At 43.4% G+C, this 17586-nt stretch overlaps 2 protein-coding genes across 5 annotated transcripts in view; both read right to left on the reverse strand.

The window, feature by feature from the left end:
- The window catches only part of DNAAF11 (dynein axonemal assembly factor 11), a 75215-nt gene extending 59517 nt beyond the window's left edge, over positions 1–15698 (reverse strand). Inside the window, exons 1-2 of one of the 4 annotated variants that reach the window (XM_024741012.1) lie at positions 15168–15698; positions 3476–3643 (exon numbers count right to left, since the gene is read on the reverse strand). In XM_024741012.1, the coding sequence (XP_024596780.1) occupies positions 3476–3643; positions 15168–15177 (178 nt within the window). In that variant the 5' untranslated portion in view covers positions 15178–15698. The remainder of the gene's footprint in view (positions 1–3475; positions 3644–15167) is intronic. The other 3 variants (XM_024741013.1, XM_024741015.1, XM_024741014.1) reach the window with 3 other exon arrangements.
- TMEM71 (transmembrane protein 71) overlaps positions 3533–17586 on the reverse strand; it is a 52920-nt gene continuing 38866 nt past the window's right edge. The window contains exon 12 of the transcript XR_003002704.1: positions 3533–3643. The gene's annotated coding sequence lies outside the window, so the exon portion shown is untranslated. The remainder of the gene's footprint in view (positions 3644–17586) is intronic.

A 17586-nucleotide genomic window follows, 5' to 3' on the forward strand; every position in this document is an offset into this window, starting at 1 on the left:
CAAGGCAAAAGCATAAATAAGTCAAGGAATCGCTGAAGGGTGGGGCCCTTTTAAAACAGTAAATGATACCATAGCTTACATTACTGAGTGCTTATTACATGCCATACAATTTTCTAAGCATTCTGCGTATTATCTCATTTAATCTTCATAACAGTCCTATGAGGTTAAAACTGCTGTCGTCTCCCTTATGCAAATGAGAATACCAAGGTGCAGAGAATAAATCCACTTGCTCAAGGTTAAGTGGTAGAGCCAGGAAATCTGAGTCCAGAGCTTGGCACTAAATCACTGAACTACACTTTAAAAGAAGAGTCCTTTCTAAGATGACATGAATGTAGAAAACCCTGCTAAGAAATGTGCATTTGGGGCAGGCTGACTTAAATAATGCTTCCTCTGGACCATTTTTCAGGGATATTATGACGGTCAAACATGATGATTTATAACCATCACCCTTATCACTACTAATATTTCAACTAAAATTTATAAAATATCATGTATTTCTTTCCACAGAATTCCTGAGAATAACAGTTTACCTCTCCGAGCCTCAGTTTACTCATTTTTTAAGTGAGGATTGTGGAATAAATTACTAAAGTTTCTCTCAGCAATATTATTCTAAGTAATACTGATGTTTACAAGAGTTCCTCTAGGCAATATCTGAGCATCTGACAGTCATAGACTTGTAGAGCTCCATGTGCCCAAGATTATAATACAGTGTCTAGTACATATCCTGAACAAATATACATAAAGTTATTATTGTTAAAATTGCTAGCCCATGATAAAATACCTTTCCTTCTCCACTTTCGTTTTATGTATAACGCTGTAAATGCGAAAAGAGTCATCTGGTAGAAAAAAAGTTAAGATTTGTTTTGTAAGGGTTTCCTAAATTAAATTAAATTAAATCGAGAACAATGGGTCAAACTGGTCAGGAAAAAACAAAGCTCTATAAGTAAAAATATGCAGAGCTTCTTGGGCAGCAGGAAGGGAGTCTGCATTCTCGGCCAAACCAGCCTGGGAGGAGTTCTCACCAACTTCTATAACCAGACCTACAAACTTGTACTGGACCAAACCCATCCCCCACTTCAAGCCGCTCTAAGGCGTTCAGCTTGGGGCTCATAGGGAAGCTGTTACCAATGCAGATTCCGGGAGCCCACCCCCTGAGGCTCTGAGCCAGTAAGTCTGGGGTGAGGCCCAAGCCCCATTTTCACAGACCCCGGACAGTCCTCAGCTGACACCTGGAGCCCCACTAAACAAAGCCTGGCTCCACAGCCCACCTGGATCTCCCAGTGAGGAACACAGCTTCAGGAAAGGCAGGTGTTTTGCAAACTTCTACCTCCGTGGCCCAAGAGCGAGTCTGAATCCTAGAGAAACAGTTTTACTTGCTAAAAAAGCGCCTAAATGCCTATGGGTGGAGTAGCACTGAAAAATCCCATTATTAGGATTTAAAAGCGTGTTTAATTTAAGAATACTTTGGAAGCAAAAATTTAAGCTTTCTCACAGCTCTGAAAAGGACTGAAATACTATGCTACTAATTAGTAATTGTGATGGACCCAGCTGTGGAGATGAAAATTTTGGGCACTCTTTTAGAGCTGCACAATTAGGACAACTCTTTAATGCTCTCATGCATAAAAGCTAGTGGTTTTCTATAACAGCCTTTTTAATTGAACAATGCGCCAGAGTTTCTAATTTCTGGTAACGTACAAGATGCCAAAAATAATTATCTGAAGGAAAAGAAAGAATTTTAATAAACCTTGAAAAATGATGCAAATTCCAGACTTTTTGTATCCCTAGAGCCAATTTTCAATTACCCACTAAGCTGGAGGCAACTACATCAGCAGAGTTTCTCAGCCTCAGCAATACTATCATTCGGGGCCAGGTAATTCTTTCTTGGAGGCGGCGGGGGAGAGGTCCTGGGACTGTTAGCATGTCCCTGGCCTCTGCACACTAACTGCCAGTAGCTGACCCCTTACACACACACACACACACACACACACACACACACACACACACACACACACACACACACACAGCAACAACCAGATATGTCTCTAGACATTGCCAAGTGGCCCTGTTGAGAACCGCCGCTTGTGACCGTGGAGAGTTAAAGTATAATCTTACGAGCCGACCTCTGGGCTGTAGTGTCAGAACCCACAGGGGCTGGCACTCACTCTGCCTCATCAACCCTGACTCCATCCCTTTTCCGCCAACTCTGTGTGGTTCTCCCCTCTGCTTCTATCTCCGCGGGGCTGGCCTGGGGCCCCTGGGTAAGGGACGATATTAATAGCAGAGCAGTTATTTTCTCATGAGCAGGCATAAAGCTAAGCACGTCGTTCCACGTAGCTCTAATATCATGTCTGTGTGTTAGATGTTGTTGTTCCCATTTTACAGATGGTAAGACTAAGGCACAGAGGGACTAAGTTGACTGACTTAGTTTTTTGCAGAGGCAGGGTTCAAACCTGGGTCTACCTGACATTAGGGCCTGCACCTGCTCTTACCACTAAACTACACTGTAGCTTTTCTGAGGTTTGCGGGTCACTCCTCCTGCTTCCATGTGGCAGGATCCCCTGTTACAGTGTCTCCACAGGCCTCTCTTCTCTCTGTCCCCTTAACTCATTCTTCCCGGGGGAGGAGGTGGCAATCGGAGGGGGAGGACCCACTTACCTCATGGGTGAACTGGGAGAAGAAACTGGGCATGCCCAATCCCACCCTTTCTCCTGGGTCTGGGATCTCCCCGCCGGCAGAGGGCACACAGTCTCGACCCGCTCCCGCCATAAAGCAGGGGGCCTGCGTGGGCAGGGGAAGCCTGCATTGTCCAGTTCTGCATGTAAGTGGGTGGTAGGTAGGCTTAATTCTGGGGGCATATTAGGAATCTCACTTGGCTGCAAGTCTAAGCCACACTCTCCAAAGAGTTTTTATCAGTTATAATGCTGATTTTTGGATCTCCATCCTCCTGACTCCTGTTTTTACCTCTCATTTCATTCCATACTGGAGCAGTAAGCAGGGGTGTAATTGTGGAGCCCTCTCGATATCCAATACTGAGCACAATGCCTTGCACATGTACATTCTCAATACGTACAGCAGACCTAGTTATCACAGGCTGGGATCTGACAAGGATTTACTCAGCTCTCACAGAATCCTTTCAGGTTCACAGAGTGATGCTGTAAAACCATGACAAACGCCTGGATTATATCTGCCTCTCTTTTAAACTTTTTAAAAATCAGGTTTTAAATGACTACATCAACTAATGTGCTCCCAGCCATCAACTGGTCCTCCCAATTCCTTGGTGGAGATGCCCAGGGCAAGGAGATGGAAAAGGCACGAAAAGGTTCAGGGAAGGGTTCCATACACAGCTACTGAGAGATGGCTGTGTCTATTCCTCCATGTAATTCTTTTTCTTCCTCTAAGAATAACATTGCATTTGCCAACATTCTCCCATTCAAAATGTTAAAGAAACCATAAGGACAAAGTCCTGAAGACTTACCAATTTTTCCAATGAGATTATTTTGAAGATAGAGGATTTTTAAATCCCGGCACCACTTGTCAATATGTTCTAGTCTTTCTATTTCTTGCTGATGCAAGGAGAGTTCCTCCAGGGAAAAAATTATACAGTCATTGTGCTCGGCATTCCGTCTAATAAGATCTTCCGTGACTGAAAGAAAATTTGTTACATATTATACCTCCATCCCCGTTAATATTAAGTTATTAATGCATTGGTTTTTCCTTGCAGTTAGATGTGAATTCTCCAGGCCCAAGTCATTTTCAAAGGGACAGAGATCAGAGGAGTGCTTCCTCCTGCTGGGCGTTTTTGTGATTCCAGGGTGACTCAGAAGAAAGATGTGATGATACACTTTGTCTTTCTTACACTGGGATCTACACGCATTTCGCTGTATGGATGGAGACCAAGTTAATAGGTAATGACCCTGAGAACGTGGAATCTTGAGGTGGTATCACGTTGAACTGGATGAGACCCACTAAGTAATCCAAGACAGAGGAACCTGCTCCGGAGAGGTTCGGTTGGGCTGACAGAGGGCAGAAATATGAAAGCATCTCCATTCAACAGCCACAGCCATTCAATAAGGAAAGGTTCACTCACTCATTCATTCATTCAACTGGTATTTATTTAACTCGAGTGGAAGAGACAGGAGAGGAACACCCCAGATTTTGCACTGCAATCTTATAAAGCACTTGGTCCGTTTCCAGGAGGCATGAAAGAAGCTGCTCGCAGGAGGAGGGGTTGCAAGAGTCCCCACCCCCTGACAAGAGGGATGAGTAGCAGTGGGCTGGTCTGATGCCACAGGCCAGGACCATAAGATGATGGTAGCACCAAGGTACTGGAGACAACATCTGGTCCACAGTGAGGGCCAAGAACAGGACACGCACCCTCCTTGTAATATGTACTAAAATCAAGGAGGTAATGGCAATGGAGAAAACTTGTATTTTCCAGTGCTATTAAAAATTATTAATCCGTCTGAACCCTCACATTTTAGGTGGAATGTGGAAATATCACATGTCCATCCTACAAGATAATAAAGATTCATTTACTGCCATTTACAAGGTGCCAAGCACTGTCCTAAATGCTATGCATGTATTAACATGTGAGTATGTACAACGACTATTTACCTTTTTCAAATGAGGAATTGAGGCACAGACAGTTTAAATAACTTGCCCAAGGTCTCGCTAGTAAGTGCTAGAGCAAGGTTTTAAGTGTAGGAATCTGGCACCTGACCACGTGCTCTGAACCACTATGCTCCACTGCCCCAAAAGTGAGCAAATAAGAGCCTCTCAAAATTTCTCAAGCTTCCTAAATGCGCAAGCTTCTCTAGCGGAGACAAAGTTCTTCACAGCACCTTCAGCTGCCCCACTTCTGCGCCACATCCTTAAAAGTGAAGTTTGCCTTTTTTGAACAATGTGAAACCATCATTTGTGTGCAGTTAGCTGAACCCTCTGCTACCTCCAGTGGTAGGAGATGGGGCTGCTTGTGGTGACAGTTCTTTGGAAGAAAGACAAGGGAAACGCAGAGGTTAAGAGATTAAAATACCATACATGGGGAATGCTCCTGCCGCTCTAAGCTTTTGTGGCTCCACTAACAGCAAAGATGGCTGCAAACTAGGTCCTGGGGAGGGGGCAGGCCAAAGAGGTGTTAGAAGGCTAATGGGGCAGTCCCACCAGCCCTGGCTCACTGGGATCCCTACTGCCTGCTGCACTCTGCCGTCTCTGGATGCTGCTGCTATTAGGCAAGCTGGCTTGAACAGACTGCTCTATTCAAGGAAAAGAAAAACAATAAACTTTCTGAAAACCAAACTTGCAAGAGAAGCGAATTAAAACTACTCTCCAGAACTCCCACCACCAAAGTTGGTTCTAACAGCTTAAATCAACTGACAATGAATAAATGGGTACAGCCAAGTTGAGGATACATCAAAGCTGCTGTGTAGAGTCAATTACATTACCCGCCTCTGAAGTTTTATCTCCAAGAATTCTCTTAGCAAGGATGCAACACGGGTTAAGGGGTTGGGATGGCACACCAATGTTATTTCATCTAACTTAATGAAATGTGGAAGTGATACACCACTGTGATGAAGACAGACCCTCAGTGACTAATAGTGTATGTGTGACTTAAATGACACAAATCCATGGAGCAGGGATTGGACTTTGGAGGCCTCTCTGCCATTAGAGGTGGGGTCTATGGGCCAGGAGGACGGGCCCTTCCAGAGCCCACGCCCTCTCCTCCAGACCGTGCCGCAGATGGAGAACACTGGAAGCCTCTGCCGAAGGGGCCCCAAGCCTGCCTCCAAGTCCTACGCTGGATGCTTCTCCAGGTTCCTTCCTGAAGGCAGGCTGCACCGTCAGGCACACATCCCTACACCCAGGGGTGTCCAAGGAGCAGCTGTTTTCTGCGAATGTGGGTGGCTTGGATGTGTTGGCTGCAGTATCTACCCTCATACGTGGGCATGAGGGACCAGGATAGAGCCAGGGATGGGAAGAGGAGGGAGGTACGGACGAAGGAGCTGGCTTTCCACAAGCCACCACGTGCTGGCACAGAACCCAAGGAGTTTGAGACACTTATATTGAATGTAGCCTTCTGGGTTGTTACGAAGGTGTACTTGTCAAGGAAGGAAGATGCATTTTATTTAGCAGTTTGATGTATAACTTGATACATGGGCCTCCACTCATATTCTTGCCCCCAATCCCCAGCTGCCCCAGCTGAAGGCTTAGTTGGGTACCCAGCTTGAAGACACAGTCTAACTTGAACCCCACAGAGCTGTCAGCCTCACAGGTACAGTGAAGTCGAATGCGGGCAGGGGAATTCTGATGGCATCTCGTGAAGCATCTGCACAGGCCACGTGGGGCCTCCTGGCTCTCGGGGACACAAAAGGTACCACAGGTTCCTCCAGGTCTACAGACTTGAAGACTTTTCTGATTTACCTAACCCTGAAGACTTGCTGGTCCCTCCAACTGTTGACTAAGTTCTCAATGGTGCCAAACGTCCTTCCTATGTTCTCTGGCTACACCTTTCTTAAAATTTAAGAAATTCTTTTTATTATGCTATTATGTGCATGAATTTGATCAGTTGCGTGCAATTGTCAAATCCTTCCTTTCAGAGGCATGTAGATATTAGGAAGGAATTATGTTGATCCATATCTCCTAATCATGAGAATTAAGATGATAAAAATCACTATTAGTGGAAAGGGGTGGGGAAAGGTGGGGGAGTTGGCATAAATAACAAATTTACACACACACACACACACACACACACACACACACGTGGGAGAGGAGGGGCTCAGATTCACTCAGCACAACAGGGAAGTCTGCCCAACAGCAACAGTTACGCACAAGGAGGATCGATTAAATGAAAATCAAGAGAATCACAGAGGAAGGGAGAACTGTGAAGGTCTGGAATTTCCCAGCAGCCCTTTTCTGAACTCTTCTATGTTAAGCAAACTGCTGTGTGGCACATTGTTTTCATACTTACATATTGTGTAACTCAGGAAACCGCTGTTACACAATACTGCCTCACCTGTGACGGCAAACATCTGTGCAAAAACCAGGGTCCCCAAGAAGAAATGTGTCAGAATACCTACATGGTGTATGGAGATTATAGTGTTTCAGACTTTGAAATGGGAAAACATTTTGTTGTTTTACGTACTATGCAACTTAGACCAAACATTCTTTAACTCCAAGGAGAACTGTTCGCCTTTAGAGAGTCCTACTCTAAATAATACAGCACTGCATTTACAGGACAGCACTCTAGGGACTTCAAAAGGCTTTGGACGCATTAATATGTCGTCATAAGACCATTTCAAGACAGATGGCATTACAGTGCCTATCACATGGTATAGAAGAACGTGCCAAGGTACTTACTATATGAAATACACTTTCACTTCCTCATTTTGGAAAAATTCAAACAGCAAAATACAGGATTCAGATGGACTCTGAGAAGTGTCTCACCTGTACAAGGTCATGACCGACATGTGAATGAGGCGCTTGATGAACGGTACTAACAATTGGAACCACAGATTCGTACTTATCTCCCTAAAAGAATTCTGCTGTGGATTCCAAAGTTTTAACCAAAACTGATGAGCTACACTAGGCTTCTTTTCAATTCCTTAATATGGCTGGGTTCTCAGTAACTTGAGGGAGTTTCAATAAAATGACTTTGCAGGGTAGGGGGGGAAAAGGGCAAGAGGAGAAATTTCTGGAATACTAGAGGTTGTCATGTTGTATTTACTATGAAAGAGATTTCAGTGTATTGAACGAGGTTCTAGAAACTCCCAAAGCCAACAATTTAGTGTTCATCCTTCAGGTTTTATATCATGTTCTGTAAACAACCCTCTCTTTCTTGCTGGATTAGAATAAAATCAGTAATATATGTTTCGGGCAGATTCTGCAGAATTTCTTGAAAGATCTAGTGGATACATATATGAAACAGATTTAACATAAATGAAGGGGTTACAAATAGGTGAAGATTTCATCCTGTAGCATCTGAACTTTTTCCTCTTATTGTTTTCCATGGGCATTTTAAGCAACAGGATTACTCATCTGCCCTGCCTTTTCTTACTGACTCATGGTTATCATGAGTGTTGGTGGCCATACTCTACACCCTGATCCCATGACACTGTTAGAGGCACTCACGCAGAGTGCGCTGTTACAAACACAGACAGGGTGTACGGGGCAAGGACAGAAGAATACAGAAAGTACAGTGAGTACAAAGGAGGGAGTGATCCATGCTACTGAGTGACAAGAAGAAGGTCAAGCGAAGCATCATGGAGAAGAAGTCCGGGCTGGATCTTGAAATGTGAGTAGATATTTGCCAGATAAACAAATGAGGAAAGGGCACCACAGGCTATGGTACGTGCTACTGTGCCCAGTTCCCCCCTTCAGGCCTGAAGGATTACTTCCTGCTGCTGGGAGTTCTGCCAGAAGGCAGCCCTCAGCTGCCCACTGTGAAGTCACCCCAGCTGAAGAAACATCTCAACCAAGGTCATGCCCCTTCCCAGGAAAGTCCATATCCAGTGATCGACTGATGTGGGGCTAAAAGGGCCCAACCCTCTCACCCCAACTTGGGAAAACGCAGAGGTCCGTTCCAAGTTCAGAGCTCCTTCCGATTTCCAGGTTGGTTGGCTAAGGCCTTTGTTAAGATGCATCCCAGCCCTACCTCCCTCTCTTGCTTTTTTCCCTACCCACTCCAATGACACTCCCTAATAAACCTCCTGCACACTAGCCTCCATCTAAAAGTCTGCTTCCTGGGGATACCGGAAGTGGTACACAAAAGCAGGCGTTAGCTAACATGGAACGTTGAATATTTGTTCCCCGTTGATAGTAACCTCCCATGGTGAAGGGTATGAGCGAGATCTCTGGCGCCTCTTTCATAAGGGCAATAATCCCAATATGAGGGTTTTGTGCTCATGACCTAATTATCTCCCAAAGGCCCCGCCTCCTAATACCATCACCTCGAGTGTTAAGATCTCACCATATGAATTTTGGTGGGAAACAAACATTCAATCTATAGCAAATGGGATATTAATGGAAGGGAACACACTGGTAAGTGTGACACATCAGGCATTAGGGAAATATGGGGGAAACTGTAACTTTAAGGACAGCTGTATTGGGTGGCTGCCACTAAACACAATTGACAAGGTAAGGCTGAGAGTGACAACTGAACATTAAAAGCTAGGTGTGAAAACCACAGTACTACACTGATAGCATATAAAGAGGTTTTATCCCTGAAAGCAGAGGGCAGAGAACCAGGACAAGGAAAATCATTAAATCATTAATGATTTAATCTAATCATTAAATCATTAGAGTAGCAGAGCCTTCAGGTTCCAGACACGATGGAGTCACAGGCACAGGATTTACCCTCCAGCCTAAGATAACTAAAGATTAAGACAAAATATAAGAAAGTGATGCTTTTTTAAAAAAAATTGTCATTGGGAACTCAAAACGAGGAAGTATTTTGAACAGAATACAACATGAAAAAAACGAGCATATCAAAATCTGTGGGGTGCAGCTAAAACATAACTTGGAAGAAATTTATAGCACTAAATGCCGATAGCAAGAAAGAAGAAGGGTCCCAAATATCAGTTTCTTCTTTGAGAAACTAAAAAAACAAATTAAACCCAAAGTAAGCATAAGGAAGTAAATAATAGAGGCTATAGCAGAAATCAATGAAATGGAAAACAGAAAAACAACAGAGAAAAATCAATAAAAATACTTTAAGAAAATGAAATTGGTGAATTTCTTGCCAGACTGATCAGTAAAAACCTGATTATAAGCAAACAAACAAACAGAAACACTTGCAGCAAGCTAGGAAGAGAAGGAAACTGACCCAACTTGATAAAGGGCATCTACAAGAGACCTGCAGCTACCATCCTACTTAATGGACAAAGACTGAATGCTTTTCCCGAGATCAGGGAAAAGGCAAGGATAGCTGTTCTCACCACCTCAACATTGTACTAAAGGTTCTAGCCAGATTCTAGCAATAATGCAAGAAAAAGAAATAAAAGGCATCCAGATAGGAAAGGAAGAAGTAGAATTATCTCTCTTTGCAGACGGCATGATTGTCTGTGGAGAATATCCAACAAACTCTACATCAAAAGCTGGTAGAACTCATAGCAGAGTTTAGCAAGTTTGCAGGATATAAGATCTATAATGCAAAAGTCAATTATATTTCTACATACCAACATCATTTACAATGGTGTCTTATTAAAAAACTGAGTTAAATGGATGACAGAATAACGTAAAACTTAAAATTAGGGAAACAAAAACGTAAGAGGAAAGTCTATGTGAACTGGGGTTAGGTAAAGATTTCTTGGATGGCACGAAAAGCAAAATCTATAAAAGAACAAGTTGATAAGTTGGACTTCAAATTTTTAAACTTCTGCTCTTTGAAAAACACTGTTAAGAGAATGAAAATATAAGCCATAGATGGAGAGAAAATATTTGCAAATCATATATTCTATAAAGGACTTATATGTAGAATATATAAAGAACTCTTAAAACAATCATACGAAAACAAATCATACATAAGTTTGAGTGGACAAAGGTTTTCATTTTTCTTTGGTAATATCTAGGAGTAAAATAGCTGGGTCATAGGATAAGAATAAAATTTTCATTAATTTTGTTTACTACCGTTTGTCTATTTTGTTTCCTATTGTCTTACCTTATGTTTTCTACTACATTGATTTTAGCTCTTGTACTATTCCAGGTTTCTATTTATTTCTGGTTTAATTTGTAATCTTTTTCTAGTATCTTAAGGTGGAACCTCAGGTTATTTATTGCCTACGCCCTAATTTCCAGAACCTGGGAATATGTTACCTTGCCTGGCAAAAGGGCAAAGGGACTTTGCAAATGTGATTAAGGGTAAGGACCTTAAGATGGGGAGAGTACCCTAGATTCTCCAGGTAGACCCAATCTAATCACATACAGCCTTAAAATCAGAGAGACTCTCCTGGCCACGTCAGAGATTGAGACGGAAGAAGAAGAAAAAGAGATGCAGAGAATGAGAAGGATTCAACCCACCATTGCTGGCTCTAAAGATGAAGTAAGGGAGCCACAAGCCAAGGAACATGGGTAGCCTCTAGAATCTTGAAATGGCCTTAAGTTGAGAACCAACAATGAAATGAGGATCTCAGTCCTATTACTGTAAGGAACCAAATTCTGCCAACAACTCAAACAAGAAAATGCTCCTCCCCTAGAGCCTCCAGAAAGGAACACAGTCTCACTGACACCCTGATTTCAGGTAGGGTGAAAATCTACAAGAGCATCTACAGGAGTCTGATATAGGGACTCTGTATCAGACTTGTGACCTGCGGAACTGTAAGCTTCTAAATTTGTAGTAATTTGTTATGGCAGCTGTAGGAAACTAACACACCGCTTTAAAGTCTTTGTGTGCTAATTTCAGCACCTCTATCATCTTGGGATCTGTTTTTATTAACTGCTTCTGTTCTTGATCATGGCCACATGTTTCTGCTCCTTGTGTCTAGCAATTTTTAATTGCAGGCTGGTCATTACATTCTTCTACTGAAGCACTGTAGAAAGTCTAGATTATATCACTGTCCTTTAAAAGGAGTAGAACTTTATTCTGGCAGGCAGTGGAAGTACTGACAGAACCTTTTTTCCCTGTTAGGCTTGACTGTATTTTTTGTTAGAGTGGATCTATTTTAGTTTTGAACTTAGCCCTAGAGCATGGCCATTACTCCAAGGCCCAGTACTTACTGCTAAGGTATGGTTTTCTTGGGGGTCTCATATGAATACTTAAAGGGCTCAGCAAGGTCTTTTAACTCCGGATGGGCCAGGACTCCTGTGTCTTCCAGGACTGCCTGATCTCTGGCATCTCCATTCCATACTCTGCCCCACAGTAGGTGATCTCTTTCAGGTCTCTCCAAGTCTTTGCTACACATGTTCAGCCAGCCCTTGCCTAAATCCTATAGTAAACGTCCCCATGAAGTCTTCTTCCCTCCCCCATTCCATACTGTACCTCCTTCTCTGTATCCTACCCCATAAATTACAGCAACTTCTGCAGCTCAGAAGGCTAATTTCTGCCTTAGCTCTGCAAGACCACTACTTTGCTTGAATTCTATCTTCTTTACTGCAAGTAGGAAAGTGCTTCTACAAAGAAAGCTGAGGTGACAGTGGGGTATGACTTCTGCATTTCCCTTCTCTCAAGGAGCATGGTTATGTCCTACTTGTTGTTCCTGCCCAATTTCATAGTTGTCTACAGTGGAAGGTTAAGTCCAATACCAGTTACTCTATTATAGCTGTAGAAAGAAGCCCTAAAATGTATCATTTTTATGACTTAGCACTTTAACCAAGTGTTTCCAATGACCTGTCTCAAGAGAGTGTCTATGGTACTTATTTCAGACAGTTACTGGGAGGATTAAGTGCCCTATGCATGTAAAGCATTCAGCAGGGGGGTGGTATGCTCTCAAAGAAGGACTGGTTAAGAAGAATTATGCACATGTTTAAACTGTTAAATTTTCAAGTGCACTGTCTGAGCAATTTCACTATGACCACTCATACAAACTTAAATGAATATAACAAAGTATTTTAATTTTCTTAAGGTACAGAATATTTGTCTAAGCATTCCTCTTTCAGTTACATCAATGAATAATTACAGAAAGGAAATAGCTGTTCCAGCCTTAAAGCTATTGTCAAATAAAGTCATTAAGTTAAGAACAAAGTTAAACAAATTACTACACTCTTTAGTGACCAGTTCAGTTTGAAAATTAAATTAGGCCCTCCATTAAAAAATAAAACAAATTAAAAACACTCTATCCATAATTAAGTGTTTTGCTTATTTCTTAAACTTTGTCTATGTGCTTGGTATGTAAATATATGCAATTTCTTTAAAGGATGTTTTTCTTGGAAGCCCATCTTTCATCAAAAAGCTTTTCCTTATATAGCTAAAATGTTTGTGAAAAGCACTTAGCGATTGTTCATAGGTGTGTGATGAACAATCCACATGGTATCTAGCAATGTATCTCATCTCAATTTCAAAGAGCTTGAAATTAGTGAACAACACTGTCCACCAAATGAATTAAGACTTAGAAGTATGAAACAAGAGATTTAAAGTATTTGTTATAAGCAGTTGATGAAGTCTACAATATAATGGCAATGAATAAGGAGGATGATTCTAATGGGAGTTTCCTATTCAAGGTGAACTGAGAGGAATTAATATAAAACTGATTTTTTCCACTATGTGCCTTTAAGAAAATGAAGACATTATGAAAGGCCACTGAGCTGGAGCCCCACATTTAATTCTAACCTATCACATAACAAGTGCAAGGTTTGGGACCAGATGCTTAAACTTTCTGCATAACAGATTCCATCTGTATGGTTTTACACATGGCATGGATTAGAGACCACTGAGCACCCTTCCAGGGATAACATCCTATGGCCCTGTGGGTACTTAACTTCCCCCAGCAAATGCATACACAGATCATATCTCCATGAGACTAATCACCCTAATTTGATAGTCACAGTAATACAAAATGAATTCTATATTAAATTTTTGTTTTAGAAAAGAAGCTCATTCTTCTCTAAATCATAATCTACACCAGACTAAATGTGCAAAGAAGAACTAATTCTTTCATGTTCCCCTAGCCACTGCCCCTGGGCTTGACACTGCTCTCCCTGCGCAAATTCTAACACTAAAAGTAGTCTCTTTGACTTTCAACATGAGAACTTGCACTACGACCTCTCTTCTCCTCACCAGACCTTCCCTTACATACAAGAGACAGTGTAGTAACATACTAAAGAAAGCCAGCCCTTTCAGGTTCACATCCCAGATACATCACTTACTGTGTGACAATCGGCAAGTTGCCTAACCTCTCTGTGCTTCAGATTCCTCATCTGCAAAATGGAGGTGACAGTAGTGTCTATTTCATAAGATTTTTGTGAGGACTCCAGGAGTTAACACAGAGAAACCACTTAGAACATTGCCTAGAAGGCAGCAAGTACACGACATACTTGCTGCCATTATTAAGCCATTATTACCATCTTCCCTCAGAAGCCCACGTTTTTTCTCTTGATGTAGACAGTTCAGAACTGTGGAAAGAGCAGTAAAAAGAATCTTGTATCTTAGTCTTGACTCTATAGTGACTGATATTTTTAAGCAAGTGTTTGCCTTCTTCCTCAAAGGGAGAAGCTCCAGGAGGGCCGGCCCACCTGTTTGTTCACCACTGTATCCTCAACGCCTGGCACGGGGTAGGAACTCCAATACAATTCTGATAAGTTAATGATTTAACAAATGAAGGTGGACAAGATTCAGAGACAGAGGGCAAAGGATAATCCACAGAAAAGTAAAAAATGTTGATGAGCAAAAAGAAAAAGAAAAATCTGGGACCACAGTATGGGGATGAGGGGAGGAAAAGTGTGAAAGGAAATAACTGGTTTCCGAACGAACTGTTAACATTTAAAATCACCAGCCCCCTTCCACCACCAGGCTGTCAGCTCTTCCAGGGCAGAAATCCCATCATCCACCACGGTCTCTTGATTTAAAAGTATTCACTATAACACTTTTACAGTAAGTGATAAATTCGGTGGAACTGAATAAAATTGCCACGTGTAAAGGTCAAAGACGGTGTCAATATTGGAAAGGTTCAACCTGGTATAACTGGTTCAATTTAACATAAATAACTGTTAATCCTGCCAACTCAGTCTCTTGGTACATTTATAATCACATTTACAACACCGACTGTCTGTAAACTTCCTATTATCGCCTACGTTTTGGAGGTGAGGAAGTCTCACAGCTGATAGGTGCCGGAGTCGGTTCCCTCAACCACCAGGCTACACTGCCTTCCCAAAGAGTCCGAGGGCTGTGGTTCAGAGACAGCGACTAGCCCACGCTGCAGGCAAGGAGATGCGCGGGCTCGAACCCGGCGTGTCTGACGCCCAAACCCTAGACCTTCCACTAGCCAGCCTTTCCGTCAAATCCAAAGCTTTCCTCCCCCGCCCCGACGCCCACCCCATTTTACAGAACGGGAACCTGGGCCTGGCCGGGGCCAAGCTGTCCCGCCAGTCAGCTGGCGACATGGCACTGCCCGGTCTGCAGAGAGCGAAGGGCTAGGCCGGGCTGTGGTCCCGCTGGCGGAAAGGGGCGCCGAGGGTCCCAAGAGGCCCGGGACGATGCCCAGAATGGGGACAATCGAGGGCGGAAGGTGGGAGAGGGCGCTTACTCCGTCCCATGGCGCCTCTCGGGTTCGCGGGCCCAGGAAGCTCGACCAGGACCCCGAAGGACTCCCTGGACGCCTCCTAGTCTCTCCTCCGCGCGCCCGCACCTGGGAGCCATGGCAACGGTGATTCTACGGCGGCCGCGCGGGGCCAGGCGGGGCCGCGTTTCCCGACTCAGGAGGAGCAAGGAGGCGAGAATGGGCAGAGGAGGAGCTCCCCGCGAGGAGACAGGGGCACCCCGCAACCCAGACCTAGTCCTCCTCCACGTCCCCACCTTCCACCTTCGCGGACTGCCTCCCTTTCCCCAGATCAACTGGCCAGACTAAACAAAGAACCAAGGGACGCTCTGTTTCCTGAGGGGAGCTGCTTCCTAGGCGTGCCTCTTAGCCCGCCCTTTACTTACTTTTTTTTTTTCTCTTTGTATTTTATTATACGCCTTCCGGAGCCAGGAAATCTGGAATCGACCCACACTCCATTTCCCAGAGGTGTGACCTTAAACTTCCTTAACCTTAGTTTCCACCTGTTAGATGAGTGCTAATAATAACCTCCAAGGATCATTGTGAAGCTTTTTTTTTTTTATTTGGCGGTACGCGGGCCTCTCACTGCTGTGGCCTCACCTGCTGCGGAGCACAGGCTCCGGACGCGCAGGCTCAGCGGCCATGGCTCACGGGCCCAGCCGCTCCGCAGCATGTGGGATCTTCCCAGACCGGGGCACGAACCCGTGTCCCCTGCATTGGCAGGCGGACTCTCAATCACTGCGCCACCAGGGAAGTCGCATTGTGAAGCTTTAATGAGCTAATGTGAGTGAATGAAAGACACTTTTTTAAAACAGCAGACTCAGTATTTAGGGAATGGAGCAGGCTACCCAGGAAAGGTGCCCCATTCTTTTGGACATTGGACACTTCTTCATTTTGGGATCTTTTCACTAAAATCTAGGATAAGAGCTCCTTCTGGGAGCAGGGTCTTGACAGATTGTTTGACACTCTGGTGGAATAGAGAAGAGATGTGGGTGCTAAAACAGGGAAACCAGGAATATTTACTTCGTAATTTGTCATGAGCCAGGCTGGGCTGGTTATGCTGTGTCCTTCCTCAACTCAACATCACAGACACCGTTTCTTAGAATCAGAGGACCCGTGGGCCACAGAGGACAGGTGTACAGTGTGCTATGATTGTTACAGTCCACTGACAGGAAGGGAAACTGGGAAATAAATCACAATGTGACAGCTCCTGGTAAAGTCAAGTTCATTTCATTCAAACTGAATGTGGTAGTTTAAAGAGCCATGGTGTGTGTCTGCTTATGCAAATCATTATTCAAAATAGACTTATTTCTTTGGCTCTTGGAAATGTAACAAGATGAGTGGGGCTTCCTGAGAAAACTGCTGCAACATATTCTATATATAAGTAGAAATAAATTTTAAAGACGGTTTTTAAAAATTCCAGGAACAGCAAAATAGGTCTCCTTCTTCTTTTGTGCTGGATAAATTCCAGGGACATTGACCTAGAAAGCTATTGGGTTCTTATTATTTTTACTATTATTATATAATTCAGTATTTTTATGATGTGTAACTGATACTGTGGTTACAATTTCGTTTTACTTTGCATTAATTTTCCTTCAGAAGAATTTCCTCATTGCAACTCTATAACAAGTAAACCAAGCTCCCAAGTTTACCAGCACTTCTACAGTTTCAAGTTCTTCCTTCCCTCCTTCTTTCATCCAGAATTTCCAGTGGTGGATGGAAAGATTTTAAACCTGCCCGGATACAAATTATTTTACATTCCTTCCATTGAAAGGCAGTGTCAATGCCCTTTACCTTGAATCTGGGCATGCTTCTGACCACTTGGACCAATAGGGTACAAAGAAAGAGATGCTCTGTGATTTGCAGAGTTAGTTCATAAAAATCTGCTTTGCTAAACACTGACTTGTGGAGTCCTGAGCTGCCTTATTAGAAGTCTGTCTACCTTAAAGCCACCATGCTGGAGAAGCCAAGTGTAGGTGGCCCCTCCAGCCAAGCCCCAGCCTTTCAGCTCTCCCTCTCCCTGTCCACATGGCAGATATTGAGTGATGCTGTCTTGGACCCCGTAAACTAGACCATCCATCTCTGAATGTCAGTGTGTCAATGCCACATAGTACAGGAGAATCACCCAGCTGACCCCTGCCGGAATTCCTGACCTACAAAATCATGAGATAAGTTTGGGAGTAGTTTAATACAGCAGGAGAGAACTGAAACGGTGGACTTGACTGCTACGAGAAATGGTCAAGTCTTTTCCTTTGTAGTCTATTGGTTGAAGTGGCTGGAAGTACACCAGGATTCAAAGGGTGGACAAGTCCCTTCCACTGCATGTTTATGGGATGGTTTAATGCTGTTCAATTAAATACAGTTTGTTAGTTGCATTTACTTAATTAAAATGTGTTTGATCTGTGCA

Source organism: Neophocaena asiaeorientalis, unplaced genomic scaffold (assembly GCF_003031525.2).
Source record: "Neophocaena asiaeorientalis asiaeorientalis breed wild unplaced genomic scaffold, Neophocaena_asiaeorientalis_V1.1 scaffold177, whole genome shotgun sequence".
Taxonomy (NCBI): Eukaryota; Metazoa; Chordata; class Mammalia; order Artiodactyla; family Phocoenidae; genus Neophocaena; species Neophocaena asiaeorientalis.